The following is an 18,802-nucleotide window of genomic DNA, read 5'->3' as shown; positions in this document are numbered from 1 at the left end:
ATAATTACTACTCAAATGTTACATTAGTCTTACACTTACAGAGGGATTTTGTCCAACATCCTATGATTTATTCTCTTTCTCTAGACAAGTAGAGGAAAAAACCCAAAGCAACAGAACAAATAACCTATTTTCCATGTTCAGGTAAATTTAAAAGCTACAAAAAGAGATAAACTTTCACATACTACCACCTACTTTTCTACAAATTTAAAAACAAGTATATAATATTTATGTTGAATTGTGAAGTGTTCTGAAACATTCACAGCCAGAGCTTGTATTGAGACAGTGTCTTCAGGAAGCTGTCAGTATAAATATGTTTACAAAGCAGACGTGAATGCAGATAATAGATTACTACATGTCACATGAAAAAAGTGGAAAATGAAAGTTTAGTAGAAGATAGTGTCTCAATTCTGCTTCCAAAATATAATGCTTAAATGTGGAAACACAAAATCACAATTCAGTTAGAAGTGTTTGACAAATTGAATTGTATATTTTAATCCTCATTAATATATTTCTATGGTATTATAGTAAAGAACCCAAACCAACCAAAATAAACAAACTAGAGAAACCCCACAGGTGCAGGTGACAGAAGTAGATTTCTGTCTATTTTTCATTATATAAACTTAACCTTTCTTGATGATTTGAAAAGGAATTGTTGACAGATGAGATGCATGTGATTCCTTTGATACACACTGTTAGAAAGAAGTTTTCCTGACGTTCTGGTTTGATTCTGCTCTCACAACAGCTTGTAAGAGATAAGGAGGTTGTCAGAAAGCTATTACTGGATGCTCAGGGGATGCTTTTGAAGTTGCTCTTAGCTGACAACTAATGAGAAGCTTTTTTTGATAACTTACCCTTCAGTGTAGTTAGATGCTATAGTTATTTTTAGCTTTGTTTGAAGACTTAAGGATGAAGTATGGCTTTGTTTGCTGTCTTTAATATAAAATCCACCCTACCACCAAAGACAGTTTACTAATTTCCCATTTCTGTTTTGTGGGGTTCTTTTGTTTTGGTGTTTTAATGGTGCATATCTTCCTTACTTTGTGCTGTGGCTAAACAGCAACATTTTTGCATATTGAAGATGGCGGGAAGTTTGAATTCAAAACTCAAGTGTTAGTGTGATTACAGTGAATATGCTTGGCATGATGAAAAGAAATACTTTTCTTTCCCAAAATGATAAATACATTTTGTAAGATAAGCATATGCTTGTATCTGAGGAACTTGTAAGGTTATGAAGAGGTCAGTTATAAGCGTTTTTCTTGATAGAAGTTATTTGGGACATATTTGGCTGAAGTTACATGAAGAACTGGCAACTGGTTTTGCCTCCAGATGTACTTTTTAATAATCCTTGACCTTTTACTTTTTAACCTGAACATGGCAGTTAATAATGCTGTTCGGAGCTGAAGGCACTGTGATATGGAAAGAGCTATTTTTAAAGACTTAGAATTGTTATTCTAAGAGTCTGTAGGAGATAAGGTATTTAAAAAATTATAAGCAATGAAAACATAGAACAATGCAATAATAATAATAATAACAATAATACAAATATCTTCCATTTCAATGTTCTTACCCATTACCTTGCGAAGGATTAGTTGTTCAAAATTTTCTCATACAAATGATGAAGTGTATATATTAATGTGGTTGAAAAGTTTAATAATAGGCCTTAAATTTTGTATGTGGAATCATAAACCTGGCTAAATAATTCCAAAAGACTAGTTCTGATATAGCCAGGCCTAGTCAGGCAGTTTTGCCGCAGAGGAAGATGGAATGTGAATTCTTAATTGTTCTCGTCTCACAAAGAGTGTAAGAGCTCTCAAAATGAAAGTTACTAGATTCCTATTCTGTTTTCAGTAAAATATCCTGTATTGAACTATGATGGAGTTAGTGCTCATATAAAATTGTTCACTTTGTATCATGAAATTGGTACTCCAGGATACTTCATCAGTTTGGCAATAGATGACAATAATCCATTACTTAAAAATTAGTGTAACTAGCAAGCCTTTGGAATGAACTGAGGATTTGGCTTCTGACCAATCAACTGGGATTTGCACAGACTTTACTGGTCATTCAACCAAACTGTCATGAGTATGATGATACAATCTTTATTTCTGAACTGTGAACTAGATGCTTGCCACAATATATCCTGGGACACTGAGAGGCCTGGCTTTACAGGGAATGCTTTCCAGCCTCCCTGTTTAGGTGCCTTTTCCTCAGAAAGAGGATAGAGGTTGAGAGAGGAAATGGTTGTGTGCTCTCATACTTTCTCCCTTGCATGGAATCTGGACATAGCTGGGAATTATCCTAATGCTGAGGATCTGGAAGCTATTCTTGTTCAGATGGAGTTTAAACCACATCTTGGCCACTCAATGGGGACTTAGAACCTGTATTTGGCTGGTGATAAGAAATTGAAGGATTGGGTGTTACTGTCACAGGCCTGAAGTTTCACTCTTGGCATTTTATTTGAGAGCATATTCCACTGGCAGGCAAAATAAAAAATATAGATGAGGAGAACTACAATGCTTGCAAGTAGGAAATTAAGAAAAGATCAAATGATAATAATACAATGCATAAGAAATCCTCATTCAGTGAAAAGTGTCCTTACAGGAAACCACTGAGGCTAAGAAATTATTCTTCTCAAGAATAAGAACTTTAGTTTTTGGTTAAATAAAATTTTCATGATTTGAATAATACACTCATTCTTATAAACTTAAAAGCTTCATTCATGTATGTGAGAGAGAAAGAGGTTTTTAACAGGCATTTTTTGGCCTTCTACTGAAGTATCAGTGTCAGCCATTATGAGATTTGAGATTATTTGGTGCTCTCACTTAAAATGGCAGATTTATATTATTTTTAAAACCTGCTAGCCATTATCACTTTATCTTTTTCTATTTTTTCCACTGTCTTCTTCCTCCCTGCAGAACTTGTGCCCAAAGACCAGTCTTTGGGGCTTATGGTGTGTGCCAAACTCCATAACCATGCTACCTCAATCTGAAATGGAGACATGGCTTTTGGTTTTACAATGTAAATTCATTCTCTGAAATGAGAGCTTAATACTTACCATCTTTTGACTGCAAAGACAAGCTCACTTTACTTGAGATGATGAACTAGGAATATCAACTGAATTTTCAAATGGCTTTAGGCTTAAACTAGTGACTCAGTTTTATAAAAAGAACAAAATCACAGCTTTGCTCTCTGGTTCCTGCACAGAATTGGCCCAACATCGTATCCTTAATTCTCCATTGAAATTCCAGACCTTATATATAAGGTAACTTTAATTAATAAAATGGAATAGAATGTCTTTACACTGGAAACAGTTGGTATCTAAATATTAAAGATCTTATTTTGGTCTCTTTGGGTATTGTCGAGAAGACATCTTTTGTTATCATGATAATACTACAGCAGATAAAAACAAAACCATCAATCTTAACAGAGTGTTGTCTGACAGTTGATTATGATCACTTGAATCTCAATATGTTAAATTATTTTTAGTGTTCTTTATTCTATGAAAATATTCATCTTGAATGCTTGTCTGATGTGATTAGAGGAAGTTGTTATAAAGTTTAATTGATCTTACTGAATTTCGTGGTGTAGGAAGAAAGCTGTAAGTGCAGTAGCAGCCACTGAATGATCTATCAAATATAATTTGGATTATTCAAAAAACGAAAATGTTTGTTGCCCTTTTAAAAAATTGATTAAGCCCACTTAAAACCTTCTTGGATTCCTGCAGAAGTTTAATTGTCTGCCTCTTAAGGTATTGTTAGACATAACTAATACTTAATGATGGTATGGGAAATAATAAAAAAGAATATTGTAATAGATTTTCCATAGTGTTCCAGCAATGTGTGTGCACCCTGTTTTCAAATTGACATTCCACAGCCCATTTGATAGCTATTAATATGAATCTTTATCAGATTCCAATTTCCTTCTTTTTTATTATTTCACTTTTCAGGTTTATCTTACATGGCATAAAAGTATATGTTTATATTATTCTTTATAGTACATCTCAATCCTACTGAGTTTAAAAGCCACCTGGAAGCTTTTTGAAGTAGGGTGACAATTAAGCCTTCACTGACAAATAAAACATACTTCAAAAAAAGAAAATTTGTGGAAAAACCATAGTGACAAGCATTTGGTTTTAGCTCATTACACAGCAACGTTAATTTCCTGCCCCAGTGCTGAGACAATACAGTGCTAATGTACTGATTTGGGAAAATGCCTCAGCTTAGTCCAAAGAGAGGTTTGCGTAGAAAAATCACTGACACACCCATTTATTTTACTGCATCTCCCAGACAGCAAATTAAGTTACTGAAGTATCACTATAACGATGTAAGAATTGGACAGCTATGCAAAAAATTAATTACTTTTTAATAAAATACATATTGCAAATATTTGTATAATGAGTGAAAAAGTAGATCAAAATTTGCTTTTGTTTTTGCATTACATAGCACTGTTTTGGTAGCTAAGGAGACAGTGGAATAACTTAAGTGATTAAAGCCCAAATGCTACTGCTTTGGAACTCAGTCTATGGTAGCCTCTCTACTTTTTTATTATTTTTCTTTTTTTTTTTTTTCTCTGAAGTGCAGAATTCCTAGTAAGACTGCTAAGATTACACCATACTGCAGAGCAAGCACATCATGTTATAGTGATTGCTAAAGAAATAGGTCTATGGAAGAAAAAGCACAAGGAATTTCTTAATTGGATGACTGTTGTATACAGCAGTTTCTAAAAATTGAGATCCCTATTGCATTAGTGAAGTCTTTTTATAGTTGTAATATATTTATACTGTGTAATGCCTTTGAGTTATTTCTCTAAGATTTTTAACACATTTCTTCCCAGTCTGACTATACTGTATTTCATTCAGAATGTAGTTTGAGATTCATAAAACTAGTATGTTAAGTTTCTACATTTGATGATGCTAGCAGTGCCCACATTTAGAACAAGTCTCCATCAACAAGTTATCTTGCATTCTGATCTGTTTTTCAGAAGTTCAACTTTTAAGAATTTCAAATTTCACATTCAGTTCCTGTATCCTGTATCTTATCTAGGATATCCCAGTATTCAAAAAAAAATTTGAATTTCTTTCCTAACTTTGGCTGTTCACTTCTGAGACCTTATCTGTTCATTAAAATTTGTAATGTAGCAGTGAGATTTTCTGCTGGTTTCAATGATTCTACCTTGGTAGTCAGAGGCTTTTACCATCATCATTAATGTTATTTTGAAGATTACTTAAATAGAAAGGGCTCCCTCCATTTACTTTGCATGGATATGCAGAATTTATATTGTTAGGATTTGGTGACTTCTGGATATTTCTATTTGATATCCAGTAATGGGTAATGAACAGATCTTCATTCTTGGTCTCTGCTTTTCAAAATTACTTTTACCTTTAGAGAATATGCAGGAATGGTTTCATTAGTAGGGTCACCCCAAACTCTGAAGCCATATTAACCAATAAAAAAATACATAGGAATTTAGACCTGAGAACCTGACTATTAATTGGGCATAAAACCATATCAGCCATAAATCAACTATGAGTACTGACATGGCAAAGTAGTCCAATAGAGGACTTAGACACAAAACAGTGCAAAGCAAACCAAATACAGTGGCTTTTTTTACCTGCATTAACTTCCCTTCTGCCCCTGTTATGCAGTTATATTTCATATGACCTGCAAACCAATTATTTTTTAAACTTGTAATCTTTCCTTTGTATTTGACAATGGTTTTAGTCCATTTAGCTTTTATATTCAACTTACTGACATCACTTATTTTTATATGCTATTTAGCTGTGAATTAATATAGCTATGGCCAACAGAGCATTGGGAAAAAAACCCACACATATAGACATAATTTCTCAAGGTTTTCGTCCATAATTTGTTGCCATTTATTCTCTTGGCCAATGTCAAAAGAGAACAGCATTCCTTCTGAATTTAGAAACTCTCTTAAACATAAAACTCTCAGATATATCAATCAAAAATCATCTTATGAAGTAAACTTATAAAGATACATACCTAGGACACATATCAATACTGTAACTGAGAGACACATACAACATGATGTGTTGACCATATGAGTGTGGTTTTTATAAGGACAATTTGCAAATCCAATGACCTGATCTTGTTTCATCTAGTGAAAAACTGTTATTATAAAAATCTATTCATTTAAAATGCAGACTGCAACACACAGAAAGGCACAGTTCATCTTTCTCTGATAAATTGTATAGAAAAGACAAAAAACTGGGCAATGATCCTATGAAATGTGCTCTGACTTACTGTGCTGTGTGATACTGTATTTTGTATAATGTAATTCATGAGCCTTGCAGAGATAGTAAAGCATTGTGGTAGCAACCATTTTGCCATTATTTATTTTACTTTATTTAACTGATAGTTATTTTATAAAAGTTCAGTTTACTTTCCACAAATTTGTCTTTGGTTTACACTTTTTTATTACCTTTGAAGAAAATAAAAAATCAGCCAGAACTATCATTGCCATATTCTGCAGTTGTTATTTATCTAAGTTTCTGTGGTAGTTTGTCCTTGCCCATAATTTTCAGAAGAGTTTCATCTAGCCTGAATAAAAGTTCTTGAGTCAGTATTCTGGATGGTTAAAATTTATAATATTGCTGTGGCAAGTGAGTACCGTACTAAATAATCTTAGTAAACATGATACTCTTTTTCTTTAGTGGGGAGAAGTCTAATTTTGAGCTAAAGCCACAAAATTTAGCTGATTTTTTAATGGCTTCTGTTTTTGAAAGGAGTTGATTGGAACATTTTTTAAGTTTGCTATGCAAATTCCAAATATTTTTATTATTTATATATATTCAGAATATTATTGTCTTATCTTCAATTCATGTGTATTAGTGGTAGGATTTTATATTGGCAAACACTGTCACAATATGTGTAGTATGTTCACATATTAATTACATGTATTTTAGAAGGAGTATTTTGCAAGTTTCTGTGAAGACTGTAGATATGCCTGCAAAGTAGATCTACAAAATGTAAGAAGGATTCTAGGATCTTGGGAAAATGATTTGAAATTGTTTCTTTGTTTTTTCCAGAATTAAAGACTACTTTTAAAATAGAAAAATACACTAATACAATGCTTTAATTTTTCCTTCTTAAATTTATCTAGACTCTCAGTAATATACACTCTGTAAACAAATTAAAAACCTCTAAAACTAAACATTTTCAGCATTACATGACACATGAATTTTCAAGGTAAATTTAGCATTGAAACAAAATAAATACATAAAATATATTATGCCAAAGAGAAAAAGACCCATGCTCTGATATTTAAAGCAGGGTTGCTAGTCATGGTTCTAATTAAAAAATAATCCTTTACCAACTTGTTCTGTTGCTAAGTCAGAAAACATATTTTACTAGAAGAAATTTCACCCGAACTTAGGCAAATGATCATTGGATTTACCCACACTAGAGAAGCTTTTTAATTTTTTAAAGAACAATTTTATCTGTTTCTTTTCTAACCCAATGAAATAAAGCCTTTGAGTGTTGTAGTACATTTTAATGTTTTCCATTTTACCAAAACTACTCCATTCTTCCAGGGACTTTCTCTGTCTTGATAAAATGAAAACAGTTTGGAAAAAACTTTCTTTGAGAGAGCTGATAAATGCTTAATAAAGAAATCAGAACTACATCAGGAAGGAGTTCTAAATTCAATGTCTAAAGTCATTCAGGCCACTTAAGTGCTGTATTTGTATACCTAAGTAGATTTTTTATGGATATTGAGAATTTGAGAATGATCTTTTGAATTACCTGATCACTATGAGTGTTCTCAGTTTATCATAACACTAACATTGTACCCAATGTGTGAAGAAAACTTCTGTATGGGCTGGCATGGCAGTGTGCACAGAAATCCAAATTTCTATAACTTGATAAATTATCACAGATAAATGAATATGCCACAAAGAAGTAAATGAGTAATTACAATATTTAAGTTTCTGTTGAATTTGTTCACAGCATATTATTTTTTAAAAATCAGCAAAGATCATGTGGATGTATTGACTGAAAGTCATCTGAAGACTTCTTTCCAACTGTTAAATGCCATTTTCTATTACACTGTCAATGTAAAAGTTATGTTCAGGTGTCTCGTTTCACAGACACTCGTGTCAGATGCCACAAGCCACTCTAATTTCCTCCCAAACTGTTTTTTTTTTTTTTTTTTTGCTTTCTGAAAGTAATACAGTCTAATCAACTCAACTTCCTTATTAGTCTTAGTCTTGATTGATGCATCTGCACCTGAAGTTTTCCTCATATACACTTTGATATATTTAATACAATATTAAAAAGTTATGCTGTAGGTATGCAGTTTGTGGTAACTGGGGAGTGAGGCTGCAGCCGAGCCTATCCCTAATAGGCTACAGCTGTGAAAAGCAGGTGAACAGTGAATGAAGGTAATGAGACACAGAGTGCCCAGGTGCACTGACCAATCATGAAAGGGAACAGAAGGCACACAGGTGCAATGCATGAACCATGAGGGGTATCAAAGGTTGGGCTAAAGAACAAGAAGGGCAGATGCTTGCAGCCCTCTGAAGTGAGATGATGTTACTCTGTCTTGGCAGCCATCTGAAGCCTTCTAATGTGGTATGGTGTTAATCTGTATGGATTGAAGCTTTCTGAAATTATATGATGATACTCTGTCTATTGTGGGTGTCTCAACTGTGATGTATGCTGCATCATTATGCAAGGCAACTTCCTATTGAATTATTTTTTCAAATGTATTTCTGCTCTTCATTCCATGTCAGTTTGTGTAGGAATGCCAGCATCCACATGTATCCTAGAAAGCTAACAGGGTTGTTCATATCACAGTATGGCCTTGAGCGTTGACACAGCACTGTTTAAGTACCCAGCTAGCACAGCCCCTGCTATGATTCTGTCTAGTGCTTATTTGCCTAGATAATGCTCATCTGTGATTCAGGATCAGCACCTACTAAGACTATTTACACTATATAATTTCAAGTCAACTACCCTGTCTTGTACAAAGAATTTAGCTGCACAGAAATTATCTCTTCCATACTACTGAGCATCAGGCTCAGAGAATGACTCACACCCTGTTTTGGTTTTAAGCATAGATACAGTTCATGCAAACATCTGTTAGTCATGCTGTTGCTTATGAGTTCTGAAAATTATGTGCTAGTCTTGAATTTTGACTTCCTTGAAATAACATGGATTTTCATAGCGGGAGGATTTTAACTTTTCTATGGTAACACAGACGGGTAGTGCCAGAATCTGACCTTGACATTTTCACTAATATCCTACCTACTTTGTTTCCTTGTTTGCTCTTAAAATAAAACACCTTCACAGTGTTTGGTGTCAGCCAGCAGATGGTGCATTATTCCCTTCCATTTCTGGGTTCTGTCACTATCTGGAATTTGTTCACTTAGTATTTGATTCACCTGTGTGCAATTTACCTTTGGGGACCTTTCAGTGTTGCTAGTACACTGTCTCAGCTATTTCATTCCAGCAGGTTATGACTGAAAATATGAAGTAACTTCAGAGCCTTTACCCAGGTCTCTTGGAAGCCATGGGACAAAGGCTTTCTGGTGTTCGGCCTCATCTCCTTAAGACAGTTATCTGCTCCAAAACTGCTCTTTGTCAAGTACACTTGGAGGAAGTGAGAACATTTTGGTTTTCCTCTGTACTAGTCCTGAGGTTAATGAAGAAGGACATAGTGTAGTTCTGCTTTCTCCACCTTGTTTCAGGAAGATTTGACTGCATGACTTCTTTGTTGGTAAGATGCAAGATTCCTGGCTTAGATATACAGCATTCATGGCAATTCTCCCACTGTGTTATAGTATCTTTCTGGATGGTTATGTGGAAATGTTCAGACACTGTTCTTTTTTGGGGATGAGTGTTATTTTCGTACATGAGATAAATGTCAAGAGTCAGGAGCTACTAGGAACTGTATCATAAAATGCTCTTAGTATAGAAAAATCACTTTTCTAATTTGATTTAGTAATTTCTGTTATTTTTTGTGTGTGAAAATACAAATGATAATGTTTAATGTTATGTTTATAAGTTTCCACAATTTCCAGCACCATGAAACTGCCAGGTTTTCATTACATTTATATGTCAAACTTCACAAAAATTGGATAGATATGCGGCTCTCCGTTGTTTCTCCCGGCTCCGGGCAGCTCTGGTGCCTTTCGGCACCGCCTCCCTCTGGAGCTTGGGCTCGCCATTTGCTCCCATTGCCACTGCCATGGCACGCCGGCCGGGGCTTGCCGCTTTCTGTCGCCCACGCGAGGGACGTTGGTAAAGAGGGAAGGAATGACCAAATCACCCACGAGGGAAGCGGGGAGGTTTTAATGGCCGTGGAGAGCTGCAGTAGGTGAACCGCGACCTGCACTTTCAGCACCCGCGTGGGGGAAATGGCGCCCAGGGCCGGGGAGATGCGGGGTTTTATCAGGGGTGAGGGGAGCAGGAGCACCCCCCCGCCCAATGGGGCAAGTGCCATGGTGATGACGTGGACCACAGTGCCCAACGGGGACGTGACAGGGCGGACACAGGGCTCTGGGGCGAGTGGGATCGCGGGAACAGAGTGACGGACACAGAATTCTCAGGAGTGGGCAGGGAGTAGTTACAGGAGTGACGGGGGGAAGGTCCAATGGCAGGCAGCCTGGAGCAAACCACCGCAGGGAGGGGAAAACACAGGGGGTGCACGGGGGTACACAGAACTCGGCTAGCTAACACAGATCAGAACCCCTAATCTGAACCCAAACCCGGGATGCAACATGGATGGACAATTCTAGTTGTGCATTATATTGTAGAAGGTTTTGTGGTATTTTATGCTATAGTTTAATTATTAAAACAAAATAAATCTTCAGAGTTATATTTAACTTTTCCCACATACTCTTTTTTATATGTGTTTTTATCCCAATGCTCTTCTTTATCTCTAGCTTTTGTGCTTTGTGTTATTTTTATTAAAACCAAATAATTTCAAATTAATTTGGCAAACAGCTATGCATGAAAAAATTGGCAAATAGAAAGGAAAAGAATATCAAAAACTAAACTAAATAATTTGGCCACTAGTTTTACTAATGGGATACAATCAGTTGACACTCTTCTGGTTTACCTTCACAATTCTTTAAAAATAACATCAGGTGTTAGGTTACATTCTATTAAAATGGTATCAAACCTTCTTTGAGCAAAATAATATTTATTCTAAAAAGACAATTTTTTATTAATTCTTTATTAGTGTACTGCTGTGTATGTGTTTTGTGGGGATGAGCAAACTGGTTCATTCTTCTTCTGGTGATGTTTAAAATTAACTTCATAGTGCATGAAGTAAACAAATGAAGATCAGTATATCTTTCTCAGAAGGTAGTGGTAGAGTCTTGCAGCCCGGTCTGTATAGTCCTTCTGCCTTCAAACAGGAGGCTATACCTAGCCTCCTCCCCTTGCCTGGGACAGTCTTAGTGTCTTTTCTTTCACTGTCAGAGAAGAGTTATCCACTGATGTCTGACAAAGTGTCTGCAAAACTGAACTTTTTTCTTTGCAATGATAATCATCTGTGTTCTGTAGTAAAGGACAAGAGCTTGTCCTCTGCTTCTGGCTGGTACCTAAGTGAATCTGTTCTTAGACGTTGCAGCTCTGGGTGGAACTTAATCTACCACCAGGCTACAGACTTCAATAGAGTTGCTAATTCCATTTCCACTCTCAGTGTAGGTGTATATAATACATGTAATGTCATATGGCTTTAAAATATGCACTTGATCTTTATGTATCATGTAATGCTCGTATTAGGCAATTGCAAACATGAGAGGTGAACCAAACACAAAGAAATTATTCTTTTTTAATCTAAAGTTTTACATTACTGTGCTTGTGAAACTCTGAAAACATAATAATAAATCACATAAAGAAAAAGGAGAACAACTCAGTTTCTGAAAATGTGTCAGCAAGCCTTTGAAGAGCAAGAAGGATGTAAGTAGATAAGCATACATTCTGAAGCTGCAGAAATACTTCTGTCTGCTACTGAGGTTATCTTGTGGTCCATTGTTTGCTTCACACGAACAATTCTCAGGTATGTTCCACGTTTGTCAGAGTCATGTTTACAGAGCCCCTTTCTCAGGGTGCTTAATCTTCTATCTATAATGCTTCCCATCAATTAAAAGCAAGGAGTCCTTGAAGTGTAGTCTACAAGTATTTGCTGTATGAAAAGAATAGTATATTTTACATGCATTTTTAGAAATCAGTTGACTCAGAAAATCTAATGTGACCAGAATCCAAATAAATAAGAACAAGTTAGCACTTAATTTCCTTTTCTGTTTGGTATGTTCCTATATATCAGTTTTCCCCTGTAATTTCCAGTTATGAATAAATGAGAATAAATTATATATATTTTATATTAGGGCAAATTGTTGATAATGACAGGTGAGGTCTCATGACTGTCTTGTGTAGTAGCCTTAATGCTTTCCTATCTGTAATAGAAATTGCTAATACATTTTAAATAATATTTAGCCTTTTTCATAGCTGCAACATATTGGTCGCTCATAATGATTAATTAGTTGGTTCAACTCTATTTCCTGTCACACTGATGAACTCCTATACTGTAGCAGAAGTCCTTGCTGTTAAAATCACTTCAATATAGCATATCCTACTTTAAGGCCTATATCCTGTAACCCAAGGGTTTATTGTTGTCCTGTTTTTTCCAGGGTGATACACTGATCCTCCTCTATATTTCACAAGACTTTCCTGCTCTGTATTATGAGTGAGGTGTATATATTAAAAATTTAAATCCCAGCAGTGCAATTAAAAAGATTTATGAAAATGTAGGATTAAAATCCCCCTCCTCACAGAAATGTGCTAGATTATTTTCTGGATGGCCTGGCTCACAGACTTAGATATTCACATTTCTTTAATAAAAATTATTTCTGAAGTTACTTATATAGGAAGAGATTTCAGGCTGCATTTTTTATTCTTTCTCTCTAGCTGGAGATGACTTTACACAAATTTGTATCCTCTTTCTTCTTGCCTCCATTTCTGAGCCAGTCATTGATCATCTAGTTATTAGGAAATAATATGACCTTAATGTTGACTATTAATTTTCCTCACCTCAATAACCCCAGTAAGATTACATTGGCACTTCAGCTGTGGCAACTGAAAAAAAAAAGTTTTGGTGTCATGCTGGTTTCAGCTGGAGTAGAATTAATTAACTTCACAGTGGCTGGTATGGAGCTGTATTTTGGATTTGTGCGAAACGGAGGGTTGAAAATATTGAGATGTTTCTGTTATTGCTGAGCAGGGCTTAAACTGAGCCAAAGCCTTTTCTGCTCTTCTGTCATGCTGCTGAGGAAATTGGCAGTGCGTGGGGTGTTGGATGGGGACACAGCCAGGACAGATGATCCAAACTGACCAAAGGGATGTTCCAGACCATGTGACATCATGCTCACTAGATAAAAGTGGGGAGGGGCAGGCATTTGAAGTGATGGCATTTGTCTTCTTGAGTAACTGTTACTTTTGTAATGTTACTCCTAATATGGAGGTAGTAGAAAATACAGTAAGTTCAATGTTACTGTGTATTAACATTTCTGTGTTTTTAGGGTTTTATTTCTACATGTGGAGTTATTTCAAAGCTAAATTCAAATATCCAGCATAGTAAAACTATATATTTCTTATTGCTTCTCTTAATTTATCCATAGGAAGCAAATATTTTCTTTTGTTATTTAACTTCTTGTGGGAAGTTAAATATCTATAGAATATGTTAAAGAGACTCTAAATACATTTTGACTGAGTTAAATGGTTTCTATTTTGTCCCTTGCCATTATATGTATCTCTTCAACTCTGATAATATTCCACTTGTTTTAAGATAAATATTTTAGCATTTCATTGCAGAATGGGAAATACAGGCACAACTGTTTGGTGGGGTTTTTTTGGTGGTTTTTTTTTTGGTTTTTTTTTTTTTTGTTTTTTTTTTTTTTTTTTTTGAAAAGACACAGGTAATTACTTAGACAAAGCATCTTTCAATAGAAAATCTTTGTAGTATGACCCTATTGGAAGGTGAAATACATCAGACTAAAAAGAATTTTTATTTGCTATGAAACTTCTAGGTATTAAATGCAACAGTGGAAGTGTGTGTTGAACCATAAGCAAAATTACCATATTGAAAAATCTATCTAGGCAAATCTAAGAAATACTAGTGAGCATTACTTGCTCCATAGTGAAGATTAAAGCTAATATGTGATTATGAATCAAATATATTAAAAGCAAGAAACCAAAAACTGTGAAATGCACAGGCTTCATCTTGACTATTTGTACAGGATATTGGAAGAAAAAAAAGAAAGGTTGAAAGAAATCTTGGAAGAAAAAGTGGAAAGGAAGTTAAAAACTGAGACTGCTCAAAAATGTTTTTCTTTTTTCATTAACCTAAAAAACAGACATTAAAGTAAATCTTAAGAGAAACTATTCTTTTACCAAAGAATCCTTACAAAATCTTTACAAGCCTTATAGAAACTTCTGTTTGTCTGTATCAACCCAACAATTCCAGAGTTTCTTTACTTAATTTTAATGCCTTAGACCAAGACATTGAGTACATACATAGTTAGATATAATGTTTCTGGGAGATCACATGCAGTTTTTGGATAATCAGATCAAAGATATGATATTATGTAAATGAGATGGAAAATTAAATTATGTGGCTTAAACACTACTTTATACAACTTGTGTTTGTCTTACAGTTTACTAGATTATTTTTAATAGAATTCTTTAAGGAAGACCAATGATACCATTATTGTCAAAGTTATTCTATACCTTAATTTCTCTCAAATAGTTTGTTTTCTTCATCTATCAGGCAGATTAGCCAAAAATCTTATTTTTCTATTGTCAATCTAGAATCTTTATCTGATTTTTCTTTGCCTCAGCAGACTTGCCACTCACTATGGGCTGCTTCATAGGAACAGATTCTCTCCTGGACAAATTGACTGTGATTCTACAATTAGTTTCCTCCCATCTTGTACATTAGTTTTATGTAAAAATAAAGAAGCACTTATTAACTGTGTATTGTTTTTCACCTAGGAAGCTTTTAGAACATATAAGGATCCTGAAAGTTTCATGAAATAGAAGATTTTACTCATTCTATGGTTGCTTTAGTTTTTTAATCATATATTATACCTTATTTTTTATTAGTACATCTTTACTGAAAATTCCTAGACTACATCTGCAAAATCTACAAACCACTAGTACAGAAGTTCATGAGAATTATTGTGAGATTTCTTCTTAAAATCCATAGCTACAGCGTTATTGTCAGATGTGGACAAGTTTGCCAAGAATTTGAGCATTAATCAGCATTTTCTGTGGGTGGATATAAAACACAAAAGGATGTTGTAGGCAAAAACAGAAAAATCACATTTTTCTCTGAACAGCTGTATAATAGCTGCTTTCAAAAGCTAAATAGTAAACACAGAATGAAAGAGTTTCACACCATCGAATATAAGACAAAATATTTCTGGCTTGCATATTGTGGGAGTTATTATAGACCAAAAAAAAGCTAAGTAGAAATTGCCTTAGAAATTTAGAAATCAAAATAATTTTCAGAGCCATGCTAGTTGCCAACCATTTAGGCATTTGGACCTAATTGAGGATATAAAAGATTATACACAAATATTTTATAATCTGTGGCTTGTCGTATGTATATTTTGTAAAAGATTTCTCATAATAAATATTTTGTGCTATGTGTAAAATCGGAGTTGTTTTTAAATTCTGAAATCATATTTACCTTAAAGTTGATATATCATTCCTATGTATATAGTAATGTGCAACCATAATACAGTTGATAGATAAAGATAATATCTTTTATTTGCCAATTTTTATTGCTGAAAAACATTGACAAGTTTTGGAATACAGAAGCTTTCTTCATATCTGAAACAGAAAAAGCATATTTCAAACACAAAAAAATGGAAAAAAATTGCATGGAATATCAGAAATTCCAAATCTTTGAGAAGAAAGATAACTGGCAGTTACAGTTAGGGGAGCTATTAATGAAGACTGAGAGAAAATAACTGAGATGTGTGTTTGGAGTAAAATAGATGCAAATTCTGATTCAGTAGCCTAACATGGATGTGTATCAAGGATACTTTTCACTGGGGAAATACTTTTTAATTTTGAAAGAGTTGTCATATACCCATATAAGGAATAATGCATTCTAAACCCCATCTCAATAAGAGAGTGGGGTAAGGTGTTTTGCCTTGTGAAACACCTCCCATTTAAAAACAAAAGAAGACTTATTACTAACTGTATCTCTCTCTTTAACATCTGAAGTTTTTGCCAGACACAAGTTGCTGTTACAGGTTTTGGTTTCCTGAAACCAAAGAATAAATACCAAAATATTATAGATTACAAATTAAACATTAAAAAGAAATACTAAAGAAAGTTTTATTGTCCTATTGACAGAAAACACAAAAAAAATTGCTTTTTCTTGGTCTTGCTTTTTTGTCAATGATTTTTTGACCTCCTGGTCCGTTATTACCCAATACAACTTTCTTGTGACTTTTGGAGAAGACTTCTTTTGTCATCTACTGTGTATTGCTAGTAGCATGCTGAAATAAGAATAGAAATATTCTATTCTCAATGAATACAAACCCCATCAATTTAGGAATTTGTGTCTTTTAATTCTTGTTATTTTATTTATTAATAATCATAATATTGAATTTCTTTATGTTACTTAATTATTTTGTTATTTTTGAAATTTATTATAAATTGACCATGGTATAGCCATAGAATTATATAATTGTAGAATCATTAAGATTGTAAAGGACCATGAAGTCCAACTTTTAACCCAGCACCATGTTCACCACTAAACCATGTTTAGTGCCATACCCACATGTTTTGAACACGTCCATGGTTGGCAACTCCACCACTTCCTTGGAAAGTATGTTCCAGTGCTTTACAACCCTTTCTGTGAAGAAATTTTCCTAATATCTAATCTAAGCCTTCTCTGGAGCAACTTGAGGCCATTTCCCTGTGTTCATACTAACTATAAAGACATCTGATAAAGGCATCTGATTTTTTTCCTGTTAAGCGAAAAGCCAATGAGAAAATAACAGCAAAGCAAACAATATAGGATGTTGATGAAACAGGAAATGTGAGTTTCCTTTGTTCCTTCTCCGGCACAATCCACTATTGGGACTTGATTTCATTCACATCAGTGAATCGGTATTATGTAATTGCACTTTTAATCTCCTATAAGAGATTAACAATCAGTGCATGGGAGGCTATGTTAGTATGTTATTGGCACTATGTCTGCCAATAGTGAGACACTCACAGCAAATGCATAATACTTACTTTCAAGTATCAGTTCCAGTTAATTTTGATTTACATGGCTTGATCTGTTTCAACATGAACAATTGAAGTCAGTAGCTAAAGTGTGCCAGACCAGGATTCAGATCTACTCAGTGTCAAGCAAGGAGAAAAATGAGCCATGTCCTCAAACAGAGAATGTCTATGTGCTGCTTCCTGACTGTGTGATTTACCCAAGAATTGTAAAGTTCAGTTCTTGGCTGAAGTTCTTTACTTCAGACTTCAACAGTTCAAGTGAGAATGCAATTTCTGTTCTGAAATCAATGGATGGGTTTTTTTCTTTTGCTTAACCTGACAAATTTTATCTAGGGTATTTGGACCTTCAGTTTGGCCTATGTGACAAAGCTTGTTAGGTCTGAAGAATCTTACCTGGATACTACCAAATCTCACTGGAAAAATTGGGTAGCAGCTAAGCAGTGTTTTAAAGATAGAAGTGCCTTCCTAAAGAAATGGATTGGTCTCCAAGTGATTTGGAGGATCATATTCTTTTCAGAGAAAATTCATTGCTGTTGAGTTATTTCTCAGCTGTATTCAGAGTGTTGACAAGCCATAAACAAACTTCTGATTCTCCCTGGCTAGCCTGAGTGTCTGTGGTAGAGTCCTAATGGGTAAAAGAAGGAAAAGGGGAGAAAACTAGAGTGCAAAATCCCTCCACAGCTTGTTAAGATTAGTATACTTTGTAATTTAGGATTGAAAGGAAATTCCCATTAAAAGTAGGTACATAATTTCTCTAACTTTTCTTCACAGTAGAGAACCATGAAATTTCTTTATAATTCTGCTCTTGAAATTAATAGGAAATAAACTAGATCAATATTCAACAAATTAGGGAAATATGTATAAATGTTGATGCTTGTGCTGTGCTGGATAGTTGTTGCTCACAGGATTGTTTCTCTTATTGGTTGTTTTGAGTGTCCAAGTGAAGATATAATAAATATAAATTTTTTTGAAAGAGGCAGAGTATTGTTTTAAAATGACTGGTTTGAATTCCTCTGGGTAACTAGCCAAGTAAAGTGTGTAAGCAAAAACATAAGAATCTGGTACTGACTTATCAAAAATGAAAATATATGGGAGTATATTATTTTTTATTCTCTTCTTTAGTTCTATTATTTCAGTATTTCTGTATTTTAATATCGTGTCATAAATTGTAGCTGCAATTCAATTTATACTGCAGTGATAAAAAATGACTTATTATTTACTAAGCATGCCTGTGTTGGTGGCATGAATTATCTGTTGGCCTGATCACATTGTATTAGTACTTAAAAATTGCATTTATCTGTTTATTTATTTTGTGTTTTCAGGTAGAGATAGAAAACCTGGACTATCATTACTTTCTGCCTTTGTTCTTTGATGGGCTTTGTGAAACGGAATTTCCATATGAGTTTTTTGCTCGCCAAGGAGTCCATGACCTGCTGGAGCATGGTGGAAACAAGATTCTTCCTGTTGTTCCTCAGCTCATTATCCCAATAAAAAGTAAGTGAACATGTAGGAGAAAAATCCATAAA

The 18,802-nt window shown here is 34.4% G+C and overlaps 1 protein-coding gene across 6 annotated transcripts in view; it reads left to right on the top strand.

The window, feature by feature from the left end:
• The window catches only part of PACRG (parkin coregulated), a 242,204-nt gene that overhangs the window by 90,271 nt on the left and 133,131 nt on the right, over positions 1 to 18,802 (top strand). For all 6 annotated transcript variants that reach the window (XR_008429828.1, XM_053937698.1, XM_053937701.1 and 3 more), the window contains exon 4: positions 18,599 to 18,770. Coding sequence is in view for 5 of the 6 variants with exons in the window: in XM_053937698.1 (XP_053793673.1) it covers positions 18,599 to 18,770 (172 nt within the window). In the remaining variant the exon portion in view is untranslated. The remainder of the gene's footprint in view (positions 1 to 18,598; positions 18,771 to 18,802) is intronic.

Source organism: Vidua chalybeata, chromosome 3, assembly GCF_026979565.1.
Source record: "Vidua chalybeata isolate OUT-0048 chromosome 3, bVidCha1 merged haplotype, whole genome shotgun sequence".
NCBI classification, from domain to species: domain Eukaryota; kingdom Metazoa; phylum Chordata; class Aves; order Passeriformes; family Viduidae; genus Vidua; species Vidua chalybeata.
Note: the sequence above shows the minus strand (reverse complement) of the source record. Positions and strands in the feature narration are given on the sequence as shown.